The sequence below is a fragment of the Acromyrmex echinatior genome, chromosome 17 (genome assembly GCF_024713525.1).
Source record: "Acromyrmex echinatior isolate Ae372 chromosome 17, ASM2471352v2, whole genome shotgun sequence".
Classification (NCBI taxonomy): domain Eukaryota; kingdom Metazoa; phylum Arthropoda; class Insecta; order Hymenoptera; family Formicidae; genus Acromyrmex; species Acromyrmex echinatior.
In genome coordinates, this window is record NC_141868.1 from 800297 (window position 1) to 822119 (window position 21823).

Consider the following 21823-nt stretch of genomic DNA (forward strand, 5'->3'; position numbering starts at 1 on the left):
CTCGAAGGTAATTGGTCAATTTAGCAGATTACGGCATACGATTAGGGCCAATATAAACTCCCTTGAACATCGACAGGCGAGTCCTCTGGCGAAAAGAAGTGAAATTATTAACGTGAAAAATTTAACGCGTGTTGGTTCGCCGGATCTGCGCAGTACGTCCTGCAATTGTAGAGACACTAGAAACTGGTAGCAGAAAGAAACCTGAGAATGAGTATGCAGGTAAGCCGGCGATCCTGGCCTTTATTATACACATATATATAGTGTATCAAATCTCGTAGGGTAATGTCCACGTTTTTGTGGTTCTTTTCCATGCTATTACATGGGTTAGACAAAGATAAACAATTAATGTTGATTGTTTGTCTTCTTTGTCTTTCACGTAATTGTCTATCCCTCTCAGGTTTCACCCAATGGACTTCATCCATCATGATATCATGCAACTATGTCGACGATCAGATACTACAATATATTAAAGACGATCGGTGCTAATACATATTTATGAAATTTCATGATTGTTAAAATTTAAGTGAGTAAGCATAAGAAACTGATAATACGGTACTAATTTCATGATTATGTTATTAGTTTCATAGACATTTATATATGTTTAAAACTAATAATACTCGATTTTTATTTAAAAACCGTGATTTTAATGTTATCATCCAAGTTTGATTATTAATAGAGGTAATAATTGCAGAGAAAAAAAATGGTAATTTTTCGGCAATATACAAGATGAATCAGAATCGTTGAACCAGCTTTTTGGACCAGCCTATGAGAAAATAATTGACTGCACACGTTATAATTCAATTAGGTATAAAATTGATTATTTCTCAGAAGGTAAAAAGTTGGTTCAACGACTCTGATTCACCCTGTATGAAATATTGTAGCATTAAAAGTATGCGTACTTATTTATACAGCATTTATATAAAAAAATCACGAATTTAATAATAACATTATCAAAAAAATATTTATGTCGATATAGTCGTAAATTTATATTAATTGTCGGTAATGTCATCGTTCTTCAATTATTCCCAGGCTCCATTGATAGTCACGAAAATTTGCTCAGGACCGATGATCTTTAATAGTATTTCATCGGTGACGTCGTTTATAAAATTAAATGCCCGAATTGTGAAGCTTCTTAGATCGGCCAAACGAAACGCTTATTCAAAACAAGAATAGCAGAACACAAAAATCACACTAATCGTAAATTAGCTCTCAGTAATTACATAGGTTAATAAACACAGATTAAAATATTCACGCGAATTAGGACAATCTTATAATATTAAATGAAGGTTTCATTATAACAAAAGATTAATATATTTATATAAAAATAAATTTATATAAAAAAATCAGTCTCAAGGTTTCAATTTAAAAAGCGATTTAGAGCTATTAGATCGCCTATTTACAAGGACAAAATCAGCGGTTTCAATAACTGGTGATACTTCTATATATTCTTATTATTTTATTATGTTATTATTTTAAATATGATGATCTACACACTACAGTACTTTAATTGTATTGATGACAAATAATTACCAACATTTTCATTTTATCCTTCGTGACAATAAGCCACAGTTTATCGACTTGATCTAAGAATTTTTTTCAAAATTTTTAATCAAATATCATTATAGCACTTTTATCTGGACTTCGCTAGTATCACTGAATTGAGCCTAAATTGTAAGTTTTACGTATTTTAGTCATTTGTTATTGCTCTAATAGTATATCTACATCTGTGAGAATTTTCAAAGAATTTGTATATCGCCTTTCAGTTAACTCCACTCAGTATATAATTTATATTCAGTTTGTCTTAATTTTATGGATCCAACACCGAAACTACAAGCATTTATTTGACGTTAATCTTAACACAATAAATTATTCGTAAAATTTTCCGTGTTATCGCGTGATAATATAAGATTGTCCACAATACGTCGTGTATGTCCTGAGGAAGAACACAAACAATGATCGAATGTTTACTTATGTATGTATATTTTTTAAGAATAAAATTTAATTTGTATATTGGCGCATTAATATTTGCGTTTATTACGGTTATATTTTTCTCTATAATTTTTTTGCACATATTGTATATATATATATATATATATATATATTAGGTGTTGGAATTAATTCGTAGCGTTTTTTAATGAAAGAATGTTATTTATTTCACATGAGCATTAAAAAATACATTAATGAAAGTACTTCCCATCACTTGTAAAACGCTACGAATTAATTCCAACACCTAATATATATATATATATATATATATATATACATATTATCTTTGAATATATGGTAAGTCATTTGAGTTTATTTGTCGCACTATATACTTTTGGTAAATAAAAATATAGGTATGTTTAAAAACATAAATATTTTTTATTTAATTATTTTATTTAATTATTTTACTAAATTATTTTACACTACTTAATAGTTACTTAAAAGTAATTTTTAAAATTATGTAGATAAAACAATTTTAATTTCATTTCTTATATCGATAAATTTAAAATAAAATTATCTTGGTATTATATAAGACGTATGTGATTTATCTTATGTATATTTAGACAATTTTTAATTATAACACTTTTGATAACACATAATATATCCAAAATAACAAGTCACGATAACATCAAAATGACATTAAAATGAATTGGAAATGATTGAAAAATTGATTTTTAATGATCATTTTGGAATCATTTTAACATTATCATAATGACTTGTTCTGCTTAGGTAAATGGAACCCGAGTACTCAAAAATACATATGTCACAATCAAGTAGCATCTTATGTTGCATATGCGCTTTAATTTTTTGAGTACCTGAGCATCGAGAGAGTATTCGAGAGTAATTGAGTATTTAAATTGCGAATACTCGAGTATTTTGATACTCGGACATTCAAATACTAATACTATATGCTATATAAGATGCAAGTGTCCTTTGAATACTTAAGTAGCTGATCAGAGATCGAAGATGAAAAGAATTTTGGCAAATTCGCGTGCAACTGCACCAGGGTTGGATGTTGGGTGTGTCTGGTCCTGGGACGAGACACGACCGACGAAAGAAACCGGCGTGCATCGGTGTGACATAATTCTGGAGAAAGCGAACGCATGCGTGGACGTATATGCTCCACAAAAAGAGCGGGCTTCTCGTTTCTCTCACGTAATCCATCAATTATATAGATTATTATTTCCTTCAATTCTTCTCTCTGTGTCATGTATCCGCTAAAATGCGTAATTATGCGAAACCCAATCCTGAGATTCCCGAGGCGAGTCGCGAAGGTTCTGCCGGGCTTTTATAATGACGTCGTGCGACAAGCATCCTCTTAATGTGATATAATCTACAGCGTGCCTCGCTGATTCGTAATCTACACGGCGCAATAACTGTCTTTATTCCGTTGAGCGTCCGATTATATCAATATGGCATAAATACCACTTAGTTATGAAAAAATGGTAGATCAAATTAATTAATCTCCGATGCATTTTTCATGAGAGTCCGTAAATTAAACAAAATATTTAATTATTCTAGATTACGATTATAAATAAAGATAAATATTAATATAATAAGCTAATATAATAAGCTTAAAAGTTGCTTTTGCTACTCCTCTTATCTCATTCTTTTTTTATGACAATTTTTCTTCTGTCTTGGATTTCTTATCTTGTCCTTAAACAATCAACTCGACTTTCAAGGAAAGATTCGAAAGCACGGTGCATGATATATGTATGATGGCTTATTTGATAGAACGAAAATCGTTCCGCATAACGGTTTTCGCTCGAAGGCCAATCAAATTCACAAAATTGTTGTCTGCAATTACTTCCACAGCAACGCGGAGAAAAGTCAGATGAGATGACTAGGATTTTCTCTGTTGATGGTTTCCGGATGATAAAAGTCGAGATTGAAGAAATTCATGAGTTTTTTTTTATAAATAAGTGCTGTTTTGTTTCTTATTATAAAGTATACGTAATATCTAATTAACGATTTCTCGTAATAATCATTTAAGGAGTTATATTGAGAGAGCACAAATTTATTTATTCATCAATAGTAAAATAAATAAAAATATTTTGATAATGAAGAATTGGAAAATTAGGAAGTTTAGCTTGTGCCTAAAAGATTTAAGATTCTTATTCCTTCGTCACTACTACTTTCAGATCATGACATTAAGAACAAAAAGATGTAACAAAAATTTTTGCAAATTATATTTGAACAGAAATATTTTTTTAATAAAACATTTGCAATCGATAGAATAGATTTATACAAGTTGTGTTCCATTATGTCGAAAATTATCTTTTGGGGATTGGTGAGTCCTGTAACTAATTTTAACTCTGTTCCGTAACGGACAACTGATACTGTGATTTTCATTTGTGTTATTCAGAAGAGAAAAATTATTTTTAACTTTTTATTATAATAATTATTTACCATTATTCGTGCTATTTATTAAAATATTTAATAATAGAAACTTTGACTTTAGAAATTTAGAAGACTAATAAAATGAATAACAAAGAAATATATGAAGCTAATTAAAGCCGTAAGTTAATTATGTTAATGACTTACATTAAATGCTTTATTGATACAGAGTTAGAGAGATAGATCTGGACAGAAATTACAGTATTACATTATTGTTATAACATGTTACCTGCAACCTCGTAACTAAAAAGATAATTTTCGACACAACTATAAACGAAGCACATAGTATACAAGAAATTATCTTCTTTTTATTTAAGAAATTTGTTTTGATGAGAAAAATAATAAATTATATTTATTTCTATATATTATTATAATTTGACAGTTTAACCACATGAATATAGCTTATTTCGTTTTTTATTAGGCATAATTTATTTCCAGATATAAACGATGTTTATTAATTAATCAAAAAAAAAATTTTTAGTGTATTTTATACAAATCGATTCTATATTGATTGTAAGCGTTGTTTTGTTGAAATATATTTCTATATTAATACATTTTGCAAAAATTTTTATTGCGTATTTTTTACTTCCGAATTGTTACAATCTGAAATAATAGTGATGAATGAACAGAAACATGAACAGAAGCAATTTTTTAAATATTTTCTATTGTATCGCGTTACCTTCAGACAACAAACTAATTAAATATAACTATGTTTTGAAACATTAAATTTTACACGTTTTGAAACATTAAAATTCTTTTCATGCTGCAAGAAGAATATGCCGTCATACTATACAGTATATGGGAGCGTGTATTTTTGTACCATTTATGTACAAAGTGCTTCTACAATTCTCTTGGAATTTTAAAGGAATTTCAAAGCGTAGTAAAGAAGGAATAAACCATCGATTAAAAGTCGCATTTTCACAACAGGTTTGCTTCCCAATGAGGCAATCCTTCCAACGAAGGAATCAAAGATTTGTTCTTGCAAGCGTAACGTCTGCCGACAGTTATAAATCGATCGATAGTTCTCTATAAGTACCCTTTATGATTTACAGATAACGTCATCCCTGAACTCGAGCTTTTTCGTTTAATGTCTTCGAGTGCAGTTTAGATGCAATGACAATAGGCAAAATCGGTCGAAATGTGCAATCCGGCTGCAGATCTGACCTACGTAATTATAAATCTTTTCACGAATCGTAAAATCGTAATAATTCAGTTGTTCCGATTTAACTTTCTGGATTTAGTAATGATAAAAAGAGTAATAAAAAAATTCAGACATGTGCACACGTTCGAAAAAAAGACAATAGACTACTTACTTAAAAAAATTAGTTCAATAAGCATTTTCCTGTTGTTATAATATTCTTATTAAATTTTATTATGAAAGTTCTTCAAAAAGTTCTAGTTGCGCATGACGAATCACTCAAATTGAATGAAAGCCGTAAGAATTAAGTATCAAGTATGATTTTCATATAAAGAAAAAATTTTATCGAATATTGTTAAATTGCGTTTATTTTTACAGTTAAATTCTTTTTCTTGCAACTAATTTAAATTTCTAGGAGTAAAATCTCACTCTTTTTAACATATTCATCTCGTATTAAATTAATACAAAAATTTGAACAAACCGCGTTTGGACACATAAAATGCGATAAATTTAACACAAGATTTTCAACTACATATGTATGCTGTAAAACAGTCAAATAATGCTAATGTTAAATAGATTTTTCAAAAAGAATAAGTCCGCTCGATAATTCACGATGAATAAATTAGTGATAGATGATTCGTGTAACAATCGCATGAAATACCGAGATAGCTACATGTACTGTTCCGATTATATAAATTGATAATGTTGTAAATCATTTAGACTTTACCATTAAGTTTCTACTTAATTTTAAATTACATGAAAAATAAGACGTCTCGTCCTTCACTAGTCCTGAAGATTTATCTGCAAAAAATTTTTCATTTCTCGTTTCATTAAAAATTATTAATGTTATGATTTTTCTGTCTGATTTTTACTTAGCAGGAATGTCTGCACATAAATAATTTTTATATACGCGATTAAAAACAAAAAAAAATTTTTAACAAGCAAAATTTCAAAAAGACTAATAAGCAATGAGAAATAAGATATATATTTTGTTTTTGTCATGTAATTTCAAGTAGACTTTTATAGATAGTAATCCTTTTACTATACAAAAGTAAAAGATTTAGGGTATTCTAAATCTCTCTCTTTTATTAGACAAGTCAAGGCAAATTCTTGGAATCGAAGAAATAAAGTATAGAAAACGTGATTAACAACGTAGATAACAATGAAAGCATTAAAACGCGTTACGGCATCGAACATGTCTCGTTTCTTTTTTTCTTTAAATTAAAGTAATTTATTATCTTTATCGCAATAGTGACCGCTTCACTCACTGATGAAAATGACGCAGAAACGTTTACAACTCAGCATGTCGACAAATCAGGCTTATTGTTGACTCATTCGGCGGTCCTTTCGATTCTCAACTTGTTTATTAACTTGTAGATCTAGACTTCAGATCATACAATTTCAAAATCACATTCGATTCCATTTACTACAGTTTCTCACAATCAAATCACGATGACGCGGAAGTATTATAGATGATGATATTCTTAAACATATGCAGTACAATATTAAAGCGATTTTACTAATCCATTCAAGGTCAATAATTTAAAAAACAAGCAACATTGTTGCATTAGATAAATAAAATTACAAATTAAATTTATTAATTTATTGTATATTTATATGAGCATTGGTATCTCTACTGTATAATCGGGATGTTTCGGACTTAACCCTCTTCAGCCGTGATAAAATGAAATTATTAGCGCATGTGTGTGTGTGTGTGTGTGTGTGTGTGTGTGTGTGTGTGTGTGTGGATTAATATAATATATATGATGTCACTGAACTTATCTTGTATAAATATCGTGTGGTAGACATCGTTTGTTTTTAGAATCATAATTAGTGTGATCCGTTTGCTTACGAAGACGATTAATTTCGCAAAGAATTCTTCAACCGCCTACGAGAAACCATTGTAATCAAAATTAAAAAATTCTTATTCAACCGTTTGTTTATCAATCTAGGTCTACAAGTTGACAACAATTGCATACATCCAATATCATATTATCCAGTAATTTTGAATATGGAATGCTAGGATCCACAATTTTTTAAGTCTTTAAAATAATCTGTGCCGATGTTGTCTCTAAAGCTAACGCATAAGGCTATATCGCCTGTATATATTATAGTTACTATGTCTTTTTTTCTGTAGCAAAATTGTACTTTTCGAGCAGAGTAAAACATAGTGATAGTAGTTATATAGATGAAAACTATAATATAAACTTTATATTATATAAAATTAATATACACAGACAATTAAATAAAATATTTTATAGTTGTAATAATCATAATATAATTTACTCATTTATGGACATTAATTCTACATGAAAACTTGTATTATCACTTATACATATATATATATATATATATATATATATATATATATATATATATAGTTGTCACTATGCTTTTTACTGAGTGAAGTATCTTTCTATTTTTGAATCATGAAAAGAAAAAAATCATAGGAAAATTTGCCTCTTATAATCTTAAAACGTTGAAAAACATCCTTTATTAGCAGGATATTTTTTTAAAGACATCAGATGCTTGCGTAAAAATAAAACTTCACCGAAATTTAGTTTAATTCAATGATGTAACCATCTAGATTTAAGAAGGATTCATCGATGAGTATACTAGTACACATTAGTGCTAATACAGCAGAGCGGATTCCAAGCCATTGGACGACTCTCATGTTGCACCGAGAGAACGGAGTTGGATTACGCACGGTAGCAGTTTGAATCGAACGACCGACGCGTGCGTTTCTGATAATCGCAGGTGCGGCTCTCCGGATAAGATCCGATACTCGACCTATCGAAACGTAATGATATCGAGATTGCATATCTGTGATGCCGGAGATTCATTTAAAAAATATTTAGTAGAATATTTTAGATTAATCAATCTAATACGAGAATCAATCAAACCATTCGTATCTTCTAAGATACGTCGACGACAGTTCGTTACAATACATTGATCATTTAATTATAACATAGCTGTTCGAAACCGCAATTTTTAACAGTTAGCTGCTTTTACAATTGGCCACTTAATTTGCCCGACAAAAAAAAAGGGAAAGATGCTTTGCGCGCTCGCTCGCATGTATTACCTTATTTCGCGATCGTGCATCGTTACGCGTAACACGGAAAGTATCCCGATCTGGGACAGTACCTCACCCGCGATCCAGCGATCCATCGATCCCGATGGCCTCCGGTTTCTCTCCCTCTTTTTTCGCCTCACCTTCGCTTGTTTGTTCGGTGCCTTCCCTTTCGGTTCTCCTCTTTGGTCCTCACTCCGGTCGAGATCAACAGGGTTTACTAAGAGAGCACGCGTCCTCCAGAAACTTCAGTGTAAACCGCGCACTCAAACTCGAAGGATCATCGGATTCTTCCACTTTGACAAGAACGAGACAGAGAATTAAAGGTGCGAAAGACGAGAAAAAAGAAGACCTAATTAATACCCGTTTCACATTACGCATTGGAGATTAAGGATTGCGAATTAAGAAAGATTAGAATTCGACCAATCAGATAATTTTAATTTTAATCCGTTTCGTTCTAAATGGTTCTGAATTCTAATCCTCAAAATTCGCAGTCTTCAATCTGTAATGCGTAGTGTGACACAGGCGTAACTCATGCGAAATCCCGATGCGCCGTTCAACAGTTTGAGTGTGATCTCCTGCGTCTTTAGTATCAATCCGGCTGTGATCGATCGCGATTGATCGCGATTTCAGTGTTGCTGAATCCTTGTGAAAAACACAATGCGGGGTGGTGGTGTTCTCCTAATGTCGTTCGCATTCATAACGATCGGAACGGCAAGTAAGTGTGATTCTTGAAAATAATTTTCTCACATATTTTTTATAAATTTTTGAAACTGGCAATTGAAGCATTTTCTGCGATTTTATATATCCTAAAGTATTTTAAAAAGAAAACATTTTCTATTCTTTTTACACTGTTAAATTTATAATGTCAAATTATATCCAATTGAATCATTTCTATCGGTCGCCAATCCTTAATAATACTCCTACTCAACATATCGTTAATTTATTTATGGAGTTAAATTAAACGAATGTATTAAATTTGACTCAAATTTAGTTTATTATTTACTAAATAATTACAGAAACAATTACAGAAATGAATTACTTTATGTTTTGACACATGTGGAAGTTATTATATTGTAAAAATAACAAGATATTATTAAACAGTGCACATTATGAGAAATATAAATATCAAACTTAAAACTTAATAATACATTTTTGAATTTTAACAATTTATATATGTACAATTTAATTATATATAAATTTTTAATGATATGACTTGTAAGGACTTATGACTAATATATTCTAATTTTATGCGTATGTATCGTAAGACGATTATTCATAAATATCTACGATTTCTTGTAAATTTTATGATTAGAAAGAATAAGCTGTCTATAAAAAGATTATATAAGCTTAAAAATTCTTACAAGTCTTACAGGAATATGTTATGATAGAAGCTTACGATTCTGCTTAGAGTATAGATATTAAATTTTATATCACACTTAGAGTATAGGCTTTAAATTTTATATTTAATAAATATATAATATATTAACATGTGTTTATTAGGATGTAATAGAAAATAAATAGAAATTTTATATGCAAATAAATTTTTAAAGGAATTAATAAATATCGGAACACGTTCCACCTTAACTTTAATGATTTTAAAGAATATACGTTTTTTGACATAAATATTTCCAATCCAATAAATTCTTGATTAAGTTGCGTACTTCCGTAAATAAAGTGAAAATTGAATAGTACATTCACAAGATTAAATAGCACGCATCGACAAAATGTGAATAAATACAATGCGAAAAATGATCTACCGATTGCGTTACACGCGTATTGGATACATTGCGTCCTTTAAAGCCTATTCTACAACTACGTAAGCGTAGTTGTAAGTGATTGTGGTTGTAAGAATTAACCAATCACAGTCGAATATGAAACGAATATTTGACTGTAATTGGTCAATCCTTACAACCACAACCACTTACAACTATCGCGCTTACGTAATTATAGAATGGGGTTAAGATTGAATTACACAACTGATGACTATCCCTGCAAGGACGATACCATTTATATTGTATCATCAATCGCGTACATTGACACATGCTCGAAATTTCGATTATACTTTCGAGCTCGACGTAAGTCGAATCGATCTTACGAATAAAATGTGTGCTTTGATTTAATAAAATTAATTTCCTACAGCAAAGATAAAACATAAAATGTATGGTACGCTTTTGCTTTTAAATAAATTTTTTTGCACCTGCCTTTAATGAGAAATAATTGTCTCGCTTTTACCTGTCTGATTAAACGTTCAGTAAGCGCAAGTCGCCCATGGCATAAATAACATTTGTAATATTTATATGCGAGAAAATAATGTTTATATTTATGTGAAGAATTTTCGCAAGCATCGTACAATCTATACGCAACGTTTATGCTCAATCATACGCGCGATAATTGTACACGGTTATTATCTCAATATATCCGGGACTGTTGATTATTAATAAAACATATGCAATTCTCTTTTTAATCTTCTGCGGATCATCCTTTGAACGCTTCTTTCTTTTTTTAGAGAGCTCACGTGACTATGCAAAAGACTAAGTATATAGTCATAATCACAATAACGCACTGTGATCAATCGATGATGTCAACCGATTGAAACTTCCGCTTCTCTTGCTCATTTCAACTAAATATTATTACATCAAATGCGAAATTGTAATGCAAAATCAAAATATTTTAATCTGTTGCAGAATGTCCAAAGAAAACAACTTCGCCTGTCAGAGAGATTCTTTGCTATACTTCCATCTTCGATGTAAAGCTTCTAATCGACTCTGTGTGCGATTGTACCACTCTGGTACATCAAAATCATGATGTGAGAAATCTTTCAACTGCCGGTAAGCGCATTCTAATAACAAGAGGTGCACTTCGAATCATTTTAAAATAAGAAATTTCGCTATTAAAAATTTGAACTAATGAATACAACAAGATATTTGTAATAGGAGGAAGTGACAAGATTAATTCAATTCAACACAAAGAAATATCATAAATATCAATAAGATACTAATAAGAATATAAACTGATTAGATTTGAGCAAAGTTTTTGACGAATTGCAGGACTCAAACCAAAGCGTATTATCAATTACACTGATTTATAAGGTTTCTGTTTCTTAATACCTAAATGGTAATCCTATTATGTATTTTTAGCTGTTGAAAAAGAATACAAAATTAAAAAGATCCTATCATTCACAGATTTTGAGAAATCAATGACTTTATTTTTTAAAAACTCTGGAGATTTAAACAATTTACATTTTTTCTTTTCCTTTACGGAATAAAATATATAAAAATCATTATTTAAATTTGAAAAACGGAAATCTTGTAAATCAGCGTCATTAAATATCAGAAATAAATTTTTATATTTTAATATTTTATTTAAAATTGTACATAAACAATAAAAGAGGCTTCATATTACATTTATTTTCATTTATAGTATAAAAAATATTTAAATTTCTTGCAGCTATATATTATATATACAATATATTATGAATTTGTGTTATTGCATAAGAAATTAAGAACAAAGTTCCTAAAAATTGATGGAATTTTTTGAAAGCAATATCTTTATTCAGTGTAAAGTCCTACAAGAAACATTACTTGATGAAAAATAAAATATTGATCAAAATTTATTGTTCAGTATCGTAAATAAAACGTTCCAGATATTTCTGACTTGCGGAAATCTTTAAAAGAGATGCATTCACCTCTTCAGTTTGTCATTTCTATACACGATCCCGCGATGATGCTCAGAAATTCCGCTGTGGTACGACAGGAAGCTATCGCTCGAATTATTGCTATTATGAAAGAGGTATGGTATTTTTTATTGACATCTTATCTTCCGAGATGATTTAAAAATTGAATAATTACGTTTTGTGTGTGCGTGCGTGCGTGTGTGTGTGTGTGTGTGTGTGTGTGTGTGTGTGTGTGTGTGTGTGTGTTCATGTTTGTGTGTTAGATATATTTAAAAAAATATATATGTATACATATATATATATATATATATATATATATATATATATATATTCAAGTAGTTATGAATGATTGAGTAGGCTGTTAAAAAAATATTAATTAAGATAAACACTCATAAAACAAAATTATCTAAATGCAAATGTTATAATAAATTGCAAAAATATACATTAAGTTGATAAAAAGGAATCTTTCCTCTGTTCAAGGTGGATGGCGTAGAACTGAATGTAACGGCGGGCTCAAAGGAGCGTCTTTATAATTTTATCAAAAGTCTCAAAGACGAAATGATTAAAAAATCTTACGACAAAAGGATTTTCATGGCTTTACCTATAAGATCGGAGGATTTAGCCAAGCAGTTTGACATTAAGGAACTTATGAAGTACGAATTATTTTAGTTGACTCGTTGACACGAAACATATTAGTTCCGATTCGTCGACGGTCACCAAAGTATTTTCATCATTCTTTTATCTTTCAAATTGTTTCTTTCTTTTGTAATTGTGAATTTATAAAATATTAAATTGTGTATAATATCAACTGATATACTGAAATAGGATGAGTTCATTTAAATAATACATTATTGTAACGCAAGTACAACTCGCATGGCTCATTGCCTTCTTACCTCTAATTTAAATTTTTAATTACCCCCCCATAAATCAAGTGGGATGTGACATACCCCAGCAATTCCTATAACTTTCTAAAAAGTATCGCGCACATATGGCCGGTTTCGTGCAACTGGAGAGTGCGTTAATACCAATCATACTATTAAATTATAGTATATTTATAAAGTATAGCATGGGATATGAGATATATACCCACATATGATTTTCTACCTGCTTCGCGGAAGATTAACTGCGCTTACTAATATTCTAATTTCTTTTCTTTTTTATTAGATATATTGACCTATTTACACTGTCAACGGATTATATGACGGACGAAGACGGAGTCTTCGTCACCTTTCATCCCTCGCGTCTAATAGGACTTTTCGACATGCTAAATACAGACAGCTTGATAGACTTAATAAGTGGATTAGGAGCACCCAAGCAGAAGATCGTGATAACCGTGCCGGTCAATGCGTACAAATTCACTTTGAAGAATCCGGACGAGAACGCACCAAGATCAAAAACTACGGAGAAGGAGCCTGTGTCAATTGATCGTAAAGAGGTGTGACGTATTTCCTCGAACTATGTTTGCTTATGATTTCAACAGTTTAGCTGGAAGAAATACGAGTCCATTAAAGATCGCAATACTTAGAGAAAAAGGCGTAGTAGATGACTACTATAAAAATGATTACTAATACAAATTTTGTATGTTATTATAAATTAATGTAATGGTTGAATAAACTGTTTCATAGTTGCAACAATTATGAAATAATTTTTTCAACTAACATAATGCAACTTTTATAGTTAAATTATTATAGTTAAATTATTATTGCAATAATTATAAAATATATTATAGTTTAAATGTTATAAGTACATTTATTCTAGAAACCTTGTAATCAGAAACCTTGTAATCTGGCCATGACGTAGTTTCGTCTGTGATTAATCCGACATTTTTCTTCAATTCACATCAGTTGTAATTCATTATCTAGTTTTTTGCCGATAAATATTGCAGAAAAATACTGACGTATCCAAGCATTTTTACTCAAAAAGAAATACTTACAATTAGATATTATGTGAAATCGAGAAAAAGTGGGACTATACAGAATTACGACGTATATTCACTGTGTGTTTACTTATTAGCTTGGAATTATGAAGTTTATAAAACTGCCACATTTATAGCGCCATTGCAGAGGAAGTAGCAGAGAAGAGTAAGATAGCATATATCCGTCTCTCTCGCACAATTTTGAAGAAAAATTCCGGACATTCTCGAGGCCATACTGTGATTATAGGATCTCTAATTTATTCTATAATTTATATAAAACTTATACAGTTATAACCTTTATAACCTTTATAACAGTTATAACCTTTATAATTGCTATCACTGTTTTCCTTCGAATGAAATCTATTTTTAACTATGTTGTAGCTCTGCGAAGCTATAAACAACGGGGAATGGATCGTAGAACGAGATGAAGATCTCACAGCGCCTTATGCATTTCAAAACAAAACGTGGATTGCTTTTGAAGATAAGATTTCGGTCGGAATAAAGGTGTGTACATGGATTTCCCAGTTGCTCACTCTTATGTAAAAGATGAGTTACGATGCCATTGTTTAAAATTAAATAGATTATAAAACATCTTTCAAAATCTATTTAGCTTTTATAAAAGCAACCGATGTTTGTATTATTTTTGTTTTGTACATCAAAATTAATTTCAGGGGAAATATGTGTTTTTACGAGACTTGGCGGGATTGGCCTTGCGAAATATAGAAAATAACATGGAGACCGAGTGCGAAATACCATTCACGCAAGAAATTTATCATTCCTTCACGGAGTTTAGAAAAAAATCGAGACGAGCTGTACTCAGTGCGCTAGAAGATGAGCTTCATGTATGTGTTTTGTGTGTGTATGTGTGTGTGTGTGTGTGTGTGTGTGTGTGTGTGTGTGTGTGTGTATGAGATTATTTTTATATCAAACTACTGTTCCTATTTTTACTAATTCATTGAAATTTCAGCAAATGCAATTTTCGTATCCAAATAATGCGAAAACGTCTAGCTTCCGTATCACTCGGATTGTAGACACGGAGGGACATATCAGAGCCATACGCGAAAATACACAAACCGAGTTTGTTTGCAAACGTCAAGGTTACTTCGTCCATCCAAAAAGTTGCAATAGGTAGTTATGGATGACTAACATCAATAATAACTGTATAAATTGATTAAACAAAAAAAATCACTAATATACGAAACTTGGATTTCTTTATGTAAGTATATACTATATCCAATATAAATATATACTATATCCAATATAATGTTCTTTTACAGATTCTATCGCTGCGTGAAGTTCAATCAAGCGATAGAAGACTATTCCGTTTTCGAATTCGATTGCCCAGCTGGACTGTCGTTTGACGAACGCACGGAAGTTTGTGTTTGGCCAGGCTCGTTGTCCGAAGGCTCACCATGTCCTGGCAGTAGTGAGATTGCTCCTGTCACCCCGAAGAGATTTGAATGTTCTCAACCCGGTTATTATGCGGATCCACAAAATTGCCGTTGGTTCTTTGCTTGTATGGACTTAGGTGTGTTATATGTTTAATGAATTTATTTACACTCGTATATAAATCTTATGTATCATTCAAAATCGCTAAAGAAAGCATTATAATTGCAGAACATAACGCGTTAATTTCATCGTTGCAACATATTTATATAGTATTTTTCCTACAAATTTACAACGTATATAAAATAAAATATTATATAAATTTATGTTAATATTGACAGGTGGAGAAGAACTAACAGCGTTCGAGTTCCGCTGTCCGTACGGCTTGATATTTGATGAGAAGAAGTTAGTGTGCGAGTGGCCTTGGCTGGTTCCAGCTTGCTCGGAATCTAGATCAGGCTACACCAGCCACGAATATAATTATGGAAGCCACACTCCACAAACCTCTATTGGCGTTGGAGCTGGCAGTTACGTCACCAGCGGTTTACCGGAATACTCTGTGACTGTGGGAACGGATTATTCCAACATGGATTATTCTAAAACAACCGGTATCCATAGTACAAATTATTTTGGAACCACTGCGGGAGATATTAGTAAACACCCTGATATTGTGATTTCTGGTCCAGGACATGTAGGACTGTCCAGTGTAGTCGGTACTGATTATTCTAAATCCACCAAATATGGAGGAGCAATATCTTCTGTTCCAACGTATAGCAATTCACCCGACATACAGATTAGTTCGGTACCACTTAGTACAATTGTCGGAGAAGAACGTGGTATAAAATATTCTACAACGAGCAACAAAATTGGCGATGGATATACTGAATATACTACTGTATCTACTGGTCAAGATGGCTCTGGATACTTTGTATCTACTGGTGGATTTAACACTGGATTTGCAAACAGGGAATCATTGAGAGGAGTTGCTGCAGACTTTTCCGGATCTACACCAAGAAAGTACTTCGGACTTTCCGCTAGCGGAAGTTATTCAGAAGGGACTACTGCAAGTTTTTCCGGATCTACAACGGAAGAATATTCTGGAACCGCTAGTGGAAGTCATTTGAAGGAGCAAGGTGCAGGAGCAACTTATTTGGAAAAACCTATCTCAAGGTATCCTAATTTGGCAAATAATTATGCAGGAAGTGTTAGTCCGATAATAGATACAAGTTATTCGAGAATTCCGGGAAGTTACTTCGAATCTAGATTACCTGGATCATCCATTGATATCCACGTACAATCTACTAGTCCTAAATATGATGGATCGACGAATGTATACGCAGGTTCCAGCACACTTAATGTTAATGATTTCTTGACTTCTACCGGTGTCTACTCAGGAACAGCAAGACATCAACCATCATTCGGTGAAACCGGCCCATCGTTCGGATCTGTATCTTATCCTGGTGCTAGCGGCAAAATCGAAATAACAGGATCGACTGATAAAGAATATACGAGACCAACAACATATAAAGGTTCGATTGGTGCAGGATATTTTACGGGCGGTATCAGCTCTGGCTTTACTGAAAATGACGTTGGTGTGTCAATTAAATCTGGGATAGGATCAAGTTTGCACAGTACAACGAGTTCAAGTCAAATCCCAGGAATTAATTTTGTTAGCGACGTTCCAAAGTTTAAACTAAAAACTTCAGGAATTTCTACAGTTTCCGGACAAGTAAGTTTTATTCCTAGACCAACAGGCACTTCGACAAACTATAGATATGATAATGAGGAAGGATATACGATCCCTGTATTTGTACAACACGAAGAGCCCTCGATTTATCCCTCGATCGGAACTGGAGTCGAAGAAAGAGACCACATCGGAACGACTGGAACGAGTGGAATCGGTTTAACAAGTGGCTACGGGAAAACTAATTTGAACATAAGTATTTTTGGCAATGAGATTCCTACTGATTACGATATTCAGAAAAACACTCTTAGTACTATTCAAACTGGAGTTACTAGAGATGGAAGTAATACTATTGGTGACTCCTTTTCGAGGACCGTATCCAGTATCCACAGAAATGTTCCTGGAGTGGTATTAACTCCTGCCATTAATCAAAACGTTAAAATCCCAACTGGAGGAGGTCGACCTGGCTACGTCGCCCCTTCTGAAACAGCGGGATATGTGAGTAGCGATGTGAAGACTATAAACGTTGGATCAGCTAGTCCAGAAACTCTAATATACGAAAAATCCGAAACGCCAAATCCTACGATTCCAATAAATGGTCCTTCAACAGTTGGTGTCTTATTAAAAGATAACTTTACTCCAAATATTAACATATTCGGACAAACGGCTCCTGAAATATCTATAGGTAGTTTCATTCAACCAGATTCGACAATCAAAAGCTCGACTCATAAATCATATGAATCGCAATCAACTTATCACGGCATCAGCAATGCCCCTGCGAAAGGTTCAATTATCTATTCGAGTAGCTCTCCAAGCGAAAACTTGATACCTACAGCTCCTCAAAACTATAGAACTGATGAAGAACGCAGCACTGTCACGTTCAATTCCGCTTACAATACTAATAAGTATGCAGAAAAAGATATTTCAGACTACAGGCTAACAAGTACTAGTCTTCCCGATTTAATCGTATCCGGAAGAGTAGAAGGTACTGATAGCATTTACGATTCTAGATTCGAAAACTCACCTACTTCAGGATATTCTTTGAGTAAATCAACTGTTTTCACACCAAATGGATTTACGAAGACTGGTCCAACCAGGACACGTATAACCACTGCTGTTCTCGGAGGTGGTAGTTACTCAATAAGTACAGATGATCATAGGCCTACTTATAACCCCGATAATATCAGCGAAAAGACATTTGAAGGGAATCTTGAAAGGGTCGCTGGATATAGGACTAGTACATCATCTGCTGACAATCTGTCCGTTACTTTGACTTCACCTGGCTATTCCTCGAAAGCTGCACCGGATGTTCCGAGTGGTCGCTTCACTGTACAATCAGCTACTTCCGGCTACTCATATCCTAAGCCAACCATTCAATTTGGAACTAGCGGTGTCACGTTCTCTTCAAAGCCAATTGTGTTGGCTGGAAGTAATGTACCGATTACGACGTCGCCGCTGTCTTTCAACCGTTTACCAACGTCGACAATCAGACCTGTAACTCATACTTCTGAACAGCCAGAAATTTACAAAACGACTCCTTTTGAATCATTTAAGATTCCGGTGGATATTCCAACCATCAGACCTGTGATCGATATCGGTTATAAGATCTCTCGACCGATCTCTCCGACAACCATTCCATTGTTAAATGATGATCAATTCATCAAAAGAACAGGCAGCTCTCAGTCAGTATCCATGTCTAACATTGGTTTAGGAGTGCCTTTCCAACGGACCGATTCAAGCGGCCAGACAGGTCATAGCTCCTCGTTGGGATATCTCCCACCAAAGTCGATTGAAGCTGGCGTGACTGCGTCCACCACAAAATATGACTTATCTGCAATAACCGCACAACCAGAGCTCATCGGATTAACGTATAAGAAACCATCACCGATCTCTGACGTTACGTACAGTCCTTCCTCGTTCCATTCGCCCACCACATTCAGGCCTTCCGACATATATTATTCCAGCCGAAGATTTTCTCTAGGGACTACGCCGTTTTCTCTAGGGACAATCCCTACAGGTGGCTCTCCAACAAATCAGAATATTTCAAGGGATAAGATCAATAAACTAACTACAAACTGTGACAGGGGCACCATCAAATATACGACACCTAAATATGATACCTATTCAAGTTCCGGATATGGCATTCAGCCTTCGACATTTTCATACGAAGTTACTACAAAGTCGCCTGAAGGCAAAGGTAAAGTCATTGTCAAGTGGAGCGATCTTCATCCACTTCTTTTAGGAAAACTTGGGGCAGAGTGCACGTGCAAGGCCGATCCCTTTGCCAATCTTCGCGGTCCGGGAAAGAAGCAGATCGATTCTTCCAAGGGCAAAGTGAATCTGGCCAACTATGACTCTTCTGAAATCTACGTCGATCTCGACTACTCTGAAGAGGATGACTATTCTACCAACTACAACGCTTTCCCAGCGCAGCCCTTCAAGATTAGTCCACAGGAAACGACGACCGTTTCGATCAATGTACCATCATCCTCTTACTTACCTACAATAGATGCCAGAACATCCGCGAGGAATTACGAGTCTCATTCGGGTCATCGAATGGGCAAAAAATTGAAATACGAAGAGAAAAATGAAGAAGAAAAGGAAGAATATGATGACGATCCTGATCAGATAATTAATGGTGTCACCGATTGCGCTAGGCCAGGTCTTTTCAGACATCCCGGACTTTGTAATAAATTCTACGCTTGTCACTGGGACCAGTGGAAGAAGAAATTCACGCTTCATATTTTTAATTGTCCTGTTCACTTAACGTTTGATTCAAACGAGAGCGCGTGCAACTGGCCCAGTAAAGGACCAGCTTGCCAAGCCAACAATTTATTAGTGTAAATGCGTCATTAGGCTTTTATTATCAGTTGATCAGCGTCTTCTTTATATTCTCATGTTTCTTCTAAAATTTTTTTATACATAATAGAATAGAAGAAATCAAAATCTGATTGTATATTTTTAAATCTCTTTTAATATATTTTAAAATCATTTTTTAGATCGATTAGTTTGGAAAACCAATTTGCCATTACACAATAAAACGTTGCGAGTACAATATGTAGCATGTTATTGTAAAAATAACGAGTGATTGTTACTTTCACGCGAATTCTCAGCCTTGGATTTCTTTCAGAATTTATCTTAACACACAGATTCCCAAACGTTTGCATTGAATAGCATCGATAAATATCTCGTTGAAGTGAATCTCTTAGTATCGAAGAGGAAAGTCATAGGAAGGCGGAGACTTATTGAGATGTGAAAAGGAAACCAAATTCAAGGCGATCGAGGTACTGTAGGAAAGCGTCGTTGAAGTGAAAGTAGTCCGTGCTTGTTGATGCAAATCGCAAAAAATCAACCGTTAAATATCAATATATATCACTTATATTTCTATATTCCGAATTTATTTAAAAGCTATTGAATCATTTTATGGTTTCTATATAAATTTAAAATACAAATGGATTTTTTCGTTTAAGTTAAACTATATCGATGAGTAAATGAATTTTTTTTAACCTTAATGACACAATCATATATCAGCAATACATTTTTCTTTGAAAAAATTAACAAGGCAAGAGAAAGTCGAATTTTGAGAACACAAAATGATAACGCTTATTTTTTATTTAATTTTTAAATTTACATATTCTATAAAAATTTTGCGTTTTCGCGAAAGTGTAGATGACAAATGCTTTTTATAATAGGCGAGTGATCTAATATTTTTTGATATTTTATCTGGCATAACGATAACGATAACGATAACATGCTGCATGACTGATATTCTTCCTGATTGAGTTCGCGCTTTCCTTTCTGATTGTCTTGAACTTCCTGATATTCTTGAGATAATTATTTGAAATTTTCTTATATACTATATATATATATATATATATATATATATATATATATATATATATATATACAATAAGCTTGTCTTGATTTTCCATTCTTATCTTATTTTTCATATTCTCACAAAATATAGTTTATCCTTTGCTTATTAAGAAAAGTTAGATAACTCTTTCTACGATTTTGACAGTATTTTAATTACCGTGCCATTTATCAAACGGTTAATTAAATATTGTTATGATCTTAATAAAGTAATAAATTGCAACCAAAGTGCATTTTCATTTATTAGCAAACTGACCTTTATCCTACTAAAATATTGTAATATTTTGCAATTCAGTGCCATTATTAAAATTGCATTGGATTACAATTTCAACGAAAATATTACAAGCCATTAATATATAATATTACAAAATTTATATTAAAAAATATATTTAAAAATATATCTTCTGACATAAATTTTTTAATATCATTAGTATTAATTATATGTAAAAATATTTAAAAAAAATATACATATTTTCACAAATTTTAAAAAAGATATTTAAAAAATATGTTGTTACAAAAGCATGTATTACGCTGCTTTACAAAGGATTATATTATGTGTTTATACTTCTCTGCTTTTAGACTTTTCCTATTAAAAAATTAAATAACAAAATGTTGTTTTAAATAAAAATAAATTTTGATTTATATCATCGTTTATTTTTCAAAATTGATGAATCATATCCTGTTGCTTTTAGGATATT

General features: G+C 32.4%; 1 protein-coding gene across 2 annotated transcripts; it reads left to right on the plus strand.

The window, feature by feature from the left end:
- The first annotated feature begins 27 nt into the window (after window positions 1–27).
- Window positions 28–21353, plus strand: LOC105152094 (uncharacterized). Of its 2 annotated transcripts, XM_011066177.2 has the most exons (11): window positions 8117–8917; window positions 9117–9309; window positions 11279–11422; window positions 12238–12383; window positions 12748–12920; window positions 13432–13702; window positions 14564–14686; window positions 14854–15024; window positions 15150–15310; window positions 15460–15710; window positions 15910–21353. In XM_011066177.2, the coding sequence occupies exons 2-11, from the start codon at window positions 9252–9254 to the stop codon at window positions 20094–20096; spliced, it is 5685 nt and encodes a 1894-aa protein (XP_011064479.2). In that variant the 5' UTR covers window positions 8117–8917; window positions 9117–9251; the 3' UTR covers window positions 20097–21353. The 2 variants fall into 2 exon arrangements, with proteins under 2 accessions (XP_087271055.1, XP_011064479.2); XM_087414929.1 differs by lacking the exons at window positions 8117–8917; window positions 9117–9309 and adding an exon at window positions 28–219.
- The last annotated feature ends 470 nt before the right edge of the window (window positions 21354–21823 follow it).

Coding starts and splice junctions, on each gene's coding strand:
- LOC105152094 (XM_011066177.2), top strand. CDS start 9,252: ATGCGGGGTGGTGGTGTTCTCCTAATGTCGTTCGCATTCATAACGATC. Junction 9,310..11,278: donor CATAACGATCGGAACGGCAA/GTAAGTGTGATT, acceptor AATCTGTTGCAG/AATGTCCAAAGAAAACAACT. Junction 15,711..15,909: donor CTTTGCTTGTATGGACTTAG/GTGTGTTATATG, acceptor TAATATTGACAG/GTGGAGAAGAACTAACAGCG.